We start from the raw sequence: 7182 nt of genomic DNA, 5'->3' as shown, positions 1-7182 counted from the left end.
TATATATATATATATATATATATATATATAGTTGTATCTATGAGCCTATGTATCTTCATTTACAAGTAAATAAATAAATAGACAAACGAACAAAAATAAATAAATAAACAAACAAATAAATAAATAATTAAATAAATTAAAGTTTTATATTTTTGTTTTTTTGTCGCCGGCCTGGAGGCCCAACCCCAGTAAAATCCCAAACCCCCTCATCTGCTGCTGCTGCTTCTGCTGCTGCTGCTGTTGCTGCTGCTGCTGCTGCTGCTTCTGCATGCAGCGAATTTTCTGCATGCACCAGGGGGGCCCCCTGTGTCTCCTCTCCCTCTATTTCTTTAGGGGGTTCGGCCTTGGGGGCCCCCTCCCCCTCTCGCTGCTGCTGCTGCTGCTGCTTTTTCTGCTGCTGCTGCTGCTGCTGCTGCTGCTGCTGCTGCGTCATTTTGCTGCCCACGGGCTGTCTGCGGAATTTGCGTGCGAGGATTCGCTGCAGCTGCAATTCGAGTTGTATTTGGTTTGCTGCTGCTGCTGCTGCTGTTGCTGCTGTTGCTGCTGTTGTTGCTGCTGCTGCAGTTGCTGCTGCATCTTCTCTCTTTTCTTTTCCTTTCCTTGCTGCCGTTCTATGATCTCTAGCACCACCCCTCCCACCCCCACCCCCAGCAGCAGCAGCAGGAGCAGCAGCAGCAGCAGCAGCAGCAGCAGCAGGACTAGGGTTTAGATAGAGATTTCTTTCGTTTGTCTCTCGCTGCAGCATCCTGAGAGTAATAAACCCCCGCAGCAGCTGCTGCAGCCCCCCAGCACGAAAAGCAGCAAAATAAGCATCGTGCCATCGGTAGTATAACCTGTATAAATAAAAATAAAAATAAAAATAAAAATAAAAATAAATAAATAAATAAATATATAAATAAATAATTTAGTATTTATAAATAACAAATATGTTTATATGTAAATAAAATTAGTGAAGTAGAAATAATACACGGAAGGGAAACGAAAGAAAACAGAAAAGAAAACAAAAAAATAAATATAAAAAACAAACAAAAACAAGAAAAAATAAATAAAACAAAAGACAATATAATAACACACAAATAAAATGAAAAATAAAAAATAAATAAAACAAAACGTTAAAAAACTACAAAACCCAAAAAAGAGGAAAAAAAAAAGAAACGAAAGAAAATAAAGAAAACAAAAAAACATAAAATTAAAATAACAAATACAAAAAGCAAAAGACAAAAAAAAACAAAAACAAATATATTACTGCATGCATATGAATACAAAAACGAAAAGCACAGCAGCAACAGCGAGACACCCCATCATCATCATCAGCAGCAGCAGCAGCAATTGCAGCAGCAGCAGCAGCAGCAATTGCAGCAGCAGCAGCAGCAGCAATTGCAGCAGCAGCAACAGCAGCAATTCGAGCAGCATCAGCAGCACAAACAGCAGCAAAGACAGCAGCAGTAGTTTGTTGACTGTTGTTTTACTTTTGTGTTTTATATAAACAATAAATATATACTATACTGGGGTGTATAGGCAGCTCGTTGAGGTGCGTATACACCTGAAAAGCTTACTTGCGTGTCATTCGTCTGAATAGAGACCTCGGCAGCAGTATATGTTCTCTATCTTCTTCATTTATTTCATTTATATCGACTCCCACTTGTTTTAGATATTCTTTTCTTTGTGCTCTTAGTCTCCTTGTACATACAACAGCAGCATACTCTAGGATTTGCTGCTTTCTCTCTATCCACCGCTGCTGCTGCTGCTGCTGCTGCTGACGAAACTGTACATACACCCCATCCAGCTCATCCCAAGACACCCCATACACCCCGCAGTGCTTCCATAAGCCTTCAAGCCGCAGCCTATTCGCTCGTAGCTGCAATGCATTCAGATCTCTTCCTGCTGCTGCCGTTGCTGCTGCTGCTGCTGCTGTTGCTGCAGCAGAACCAGCATCATCACCATTAGCAGCAGCAGCACGAACACCACCAGAAGATGTGTTGGTTTCCTTTGCTCCTCCTGCTCCTGCTGCTGCTGCTGCTGCTGGTGCTGCTGCTGGTGCTGCTGCTGTTGTAGGTAGAGTGCATGCGAAAGGCTGCAGGCGGTGGTTGTGCAGCAGGGGATTAGGCCACAGCACGTTTGGCTCTGGGTACTGCAGCCACTGTTCTTCTGTTTCTGGTTGATATATTTCAGAGCACCAGCGAGAAGGCTCAGTATACACCTGACTGCTGTGTGTTTTTGCTGTATCTTTTTCTGCTGCTGCTGCTGCTGCTGCTGGTGCTGCAGTTGCACCGCCTGCTGCTGCTGCTGCTGCTGCTGCAGTGCTGCTGCTGTCCCTGTTGAGAAGGGTGTTAACAACTGCTTTGATTTGGTCTGTACTCAGATCCGCGGGGTCTACAGAATAAGAAAGCGGCGGCGGGTTGCTGAAGACGAACTCACGTAGGGCTGGGGGGCAGTCACTGAGGTCCCCCGCTTCTATATTTAAATATTCATCTTCTTCTTCTTCTGTTTCTTCTGTTTCTTCTCGTTCTTGGGTTTCGTCAGGATCATCCTCTAGTGCAGCAGAATGACCCTCCAGGTGATCATCAACTTCTGCTGCTGCAGCTGCTGCTGCTGCTGTTGTTGCTGCTGCTGGGGATTCGTTCGGCTTTTCTGCGGTGGGTGGATGTCGGCCGCTTGCTGCTGGGTTTTCGGCTTTCTTCTGTCGCTGCAGCTCGTGTTCTGGTTTCAGTGGTGGCTGCAATGAAGAGAAGAAACAACGGGGGGGGAGAGAGAGGCAGCAGGAGGCGGTGAGAGGAGAAAGCGGCTGCGGGTGTATACAAGAAACAGAAGAAAAGAAAGAAACATTTAAAGAAAAGAAATGACGAAACAAATGAGTTGACAAACGCTCCACCGCAGCCGAAGGCGCCATGGTGCTCATCTGAGGTGTACGTACACCCGAGAAAGTCGATGCAATGAAAAACAAAAACCACCGCAAACCCGCATCCTTCACGCGAGCGGAAACATCCTCTTTTAAACACTTTAAACCCTAAACCCTAAAGCCTAAACCCTAAACCCTAGTTTTAATTGCATTTATATTTTATTTCCGGTTCATCGAGGCGGCTAGGGTTACTAGATCGGAGCCTTTCTGTGCAGCTTTCTTTTTCAGCTCTGCTGCATTCAAATTTGTGAAAATTCAGAAAAAAAAAATTTTTTGAATTTTCCCCGAAAATATATTTTTTTAATTGAAAATAATATTTTAAAATGTTTCTATGAATCGAAATTTCAAATTTCAATTTCTGCATTTAACAACCGGCTTCCACTCTTTTGCATGCATGCAGGCGTTTCGGGCCCCGCTGTTGTATCTGTACAACTGAACGAGTAGAAAAAACACTTTATATTTATATAATATTTTTAAATTATATAATTTAAACTCATAACAACTTTAATATACTAATAAAATATTTTGTATAGCCAAAAATCCACGCAGAATCCTCGCCTGTACGCAGCATCTCACCTCTGTCTACAGCGCTCGTTACCCTCGATATTTGTTGTCTCATTGCAGTTATTTATATTTATATTAAATACATTATATTATTTTAATCATTTAATTTTTTATTTCACTACTTACCCTTCATAATACCTCAATTGAATCCTGTGTTTCTATAGACTTGCAGTACTCCGTTCCTCTTATTATTCTTAACAACACACCCGAAACCCTAAACCCTTGACTAGCACGCATGTTTGCATGCATTCTGCATGCAGGGCTAACTAGCTGCTTCACATGCATGCATGCATGCATGCGATATTTCTTTTGCCCGAGACAGCAGCTACACAGATAACAAAATGAAGAGTATAGGGTTTCTAACTGCCGCTGCTGCTGCATGCAGCAGCAGCAGCACCAGCAGCAATGCAGCAGCAGCAAACTGTTTATTCATTTTGTTGTTGCTGCATGCTGCTGTGCCTGCATAACCAAAGAAAAAACCTCGTCATACAGTGGAGTCTAAAAGCTTATAATAATAGAAGAAAATAAAATAATAAAATAAAATATAATAAAATATAAGATAAATAAAGAAGAAAACAAAACAAAGTAAAACAAGAATAAAAAAAAACAAAAATAAAAGTATATATATATCATCCCCGTCTACGCATAGCCCTGGCTATGCTATCCAGCAGCTGCTGCCTCTCTGCCTGCATGCGGCGTTCTTCCTGCTGCCGCTGCTGCATATTAACAAATAGAGAGAAATGAAGAGGGATCTGCTGCTGCTGCTGCTGCAGCAGCAGCAGCAAACGCTGCAGCTCAGCAGACACAGCACCAGGGGCATCCCCAGGCAGGTCCTCTACACGCAGCATCTGCCCCCCGCTAACTCGATCCCGATCCCGATCCCCTTCTTCTTGCTCTCCCTGCTGCTGCTGCTGCTGCTGCTGCTGGTGCTGCTGCTGCTGCTGCTGGTGCTGCTGCTGCTGCTGCGTGTCTTGTGTCTCTCGCATGCGCTGCAGCAGCGGGAGATCCCAGTGTCTCAGCAGGTCAGCAATAACAGCCCCGTTGACAGCAACACCCCACAGCAGCCGTCGCCATTTGCTGCTGCTGATGCCTTCTTGCATTTCTATAGGAAGAGCTGTCTGCATAGACAGAGGCAAATCAAAGGGGGGGCAGCGGGGGTAGGGAGAATAGAGAGGAGCAGCAGCACCAGCACCTGCAGCAGCAGCACCAGCAGCAGCAGCAGCAGGAGATGGGGCTGCAGCAGCAGCAGCTTGCATGCGCTGCTGCTGCTGCAGCAACTCCTGCCATGCGTGACGCTGCAGCTGCTGCTGCAGCACATCCTCCTCAGCTAGCAGCAAATCCTTTCTTATAAAACAATGGAGGTGTCTAGANGCTGCTGCTGCAGCACATCCTCCTCAGCTAGCAGCAAATCCTTTCTTATAAAACAATGGAGGTGTCTAGATAGACAAAAGGGAGGAAGAAAAGGAGAAGACAAAACACAGTCTGTTGCTGCTGTTGCTGCTGCTGTTGCTGCTGCTGTTGCTGTTGCTGCTGCTGCTGCTGCTGTTGTATTTATTTCTGCTGCTGATGACACACCGCAAACTGCCTGGGATGCACCGCCAGACGCAGAACGACCCACAGATACCTCTAGGTCGCGGTTGCTGCTGCTGCTGCTGCTGCTGCTGCTGCTGCTGCTGGGTTTTCTTGCGGGTAGCAGCAGCAGCTCGTGTGTTAGGAAGAGAGACTCTGCCAGCTCATCAACTACAGCCTGAGGCAGAAAGGCGGTGTCTCTCACCCTTCTATTGTGTCTTCCTCCTCCTGCTGCTGCTGCTGCTGTTGTTGCTGCTGCTGCTGCTGCTGCTGCATCTCCTCGCTGCAGCTCCTCCTTCAGCAGCGCCAGGAGCGCCTGGATGCCGTCTGTATGGGGATAGGGGTTGACCCCCCGCCACCTATCTGTTGCTGCTGCTGCTGCTGCTGCTGTTCCTCCTGCTGCTGCTGCTGCTGCTGCTGTTTCTGCTGTTTCTTCCTCCGGCCCCACACTAGCCTCTATGCCTGCAGCGCATGCATGCAGATCGCAGTGGTGCTGCAGCAGCACGCGGCAGCAGCAAGGCAATGCAGGGGCAACTGCTGGGTTCGCGACCTTTATAAATCCTGCTGTATTCCCTGCTGCTGCTGCTGCTGCTGCTGCTGCTGCTGCTGGTGCTGCAGGACCAGCAGCAGCGGCAGCACCAGCGGGAGGAGGAGCAGCAGCATCCTCTACTGCTGCTTCTGCTGCTGCTGCTGCTGCTGCGTTTGCTGCTGCAGTGAATGCTTCGTGGGGGGATTGAGGTGTATGTACACCCAAAGGCAGCGTAGCTCGCTGCATGTCTGTGGTGCCTGGGGTGCACAGTCTGCTGCTGCTGAACTGCTGCAGCAGCAGCAGCAGCTGTGTGTTTGTAATTTTGTGTTCTCTGTATAGCTGCACAGCAACAAGAATATCGTGGAGACAAACAATATCTTTATATTTCAACTGCAGCAAACTGCTTTCTGCTGCTGCTGCTGCATGCAGAGCAGCAGCTGCATGTACACCGTAACGAAATATAGAACGGCTACGAGCTGTAGGAAAGGGGAGACCAGCTGCTTCAGTTGCTGCTGCAGATACACCCCAATCAACCACACCAACTCCTGCTGCTGCTGCTGCTGCTCCTGCTGCTGCTGTTGTTGTTGCTGCTCCTGCTGCTGCTGCTGCTGCTGCTGCTGCTGCTGGTCCTCCCTGCAGCAAATCCTCTACAGCAGACACACACAAACGACGGCTCTCACTGTCTTCATCATCATCCTCAGCCACAAAACTGCTGCTGCTGCTGCTGCTGTTGCTGCTGCTGCTGTTGCTGCTGCTGCTGCTGCTGTTGCTGCTGCTGTTGCTGCTGCTGCTGTTTGAGGCTGTTTCTCTCCCTTCTACATCTGCGTCGTCTCCGCGTTTGTCTGTGTCTGTTGCTCTTTCTTCCTGCTGCTTCTGCTGCTGCTGCTGCTGCTGTTGCTGTTGTTGTTGCTGCTGCATTTTGTTGTTTGCTGCTGATGATCCAGCTGCTGTTGCTGCAGTTTTGCATTGATTAAGGTAGCAATCTGCTGCAGCAGCAGCAGCAGACGACAGCAGCAGCTGAATGAGGGGCTCGGGATCATACGCCTCAGCATCGAACGCAGGTTTATGTAGGCCAAAAGAACCTGAATCAGTGAAGGAAAAAGAAGACAATTGCTGCTGCTGCTGCAGCAGCAGCAGCNTAGGCCAAAAGAACCTGAATCAGTGAAGGAAAAAGAAGACAATTGCTGCTGCTGCTGCAGCAGCAGCAGCTGCTGCTGCTGCTGTTGCTGCTGCTGCTGCTGCTGCTGCTGCAGGGAATTCAGAGCTGGGCGCAACACCCCCAGCAGCACTGCAGCAGCAGCTTTTATGCTTTCATCTGTATACTGTGCATGCGCTGCTCGCCGCAGCAGCAGCAGCTGCTGCTGCCGTTGATACCTTAAGGCAGAACGGAACAGCAACTCCTGCTGCAGCTGCTGCAGCAGCTGCAGCTGCAGCAGCAAAGAAGGGATTCGCTGCGGCAGCACCCGCATCTCATTCGGGCTGCTCTGCAGCTGCTGCAGCAGCACATCAACAGCATCCTCATGGCCACCAGCAGCAGCAGCAGCAGCAGCAGCAGCAGCAGCAGCAGCAGGAGAGACAGAAGAGACAGAGGAGACAGACAGCTGATCCGAGCCCGTTGCAG

At 48.2% G+C, this 7182-nt stretch overlaps 2 protein-coding genes across 2 annotated transcripts in view; both read right to left on the bottom strand.

The window, feature by feature from the left end:
- Positions 1 to 136: 136 nt before the first annotated feature.
- Positions 137 to 2899, bottom strand: EMH_0046310 (uncharacterized protein; the record flags this gene model as incomplete). Its single annotated transcript, XM_013496151.1, has 2 exons — positions 137 to 746; positions 1704 to 2899. 2 exons carry the CDS (start codon positions 2897 to 2899, stop codon positions 137 to 139), a joined length of 1806 nt encoding a protein of 601 aa, XP_013351605.1.
- Positions 2900 to 4092: 1193 nt separating this feature from the next.
- EMH_0046300 (uncharacterized protein) overlaps positions 4093 to 7182 on the bottom strand; it is a gene marked incomplete at both ends in the record, with an annotated part of 4435 nt that continues 1345 nt past the window's right edge. The window contains 4 exon segments of the mRNA XM_013496150.1: positions 4093 to 4581; positions 5088 to 6699; positions 6703 to 6714; positions 6936 to 7182. Coding sequence (XP_013351604.1) covers positions 4093 to 4581; positions 5088 to 6699; positions 6703 to 6714; positions 6936 to 7182 — 2360 coding nt within the window.

The sequence above is a fragment of the Eimeria mitis genome, genomic scaffold (genome assembly GCF_000499745.2).
Source record: "Eimeria mitis Houghton genomic scaffold, Emh_scaff1948, whole genome shotgun sequence".
Taxonomy (NCBI): Eukaryota; Apicomplexa; class Conoidasida; order Eucoccidiorida; family Eimeriidae; genus Eimeria; species Eimeria mitis.
Note: the sequence above shows the minus strand (reverse complement) of the source record. Positions and strands in the feature narration are given on the sequence as shown.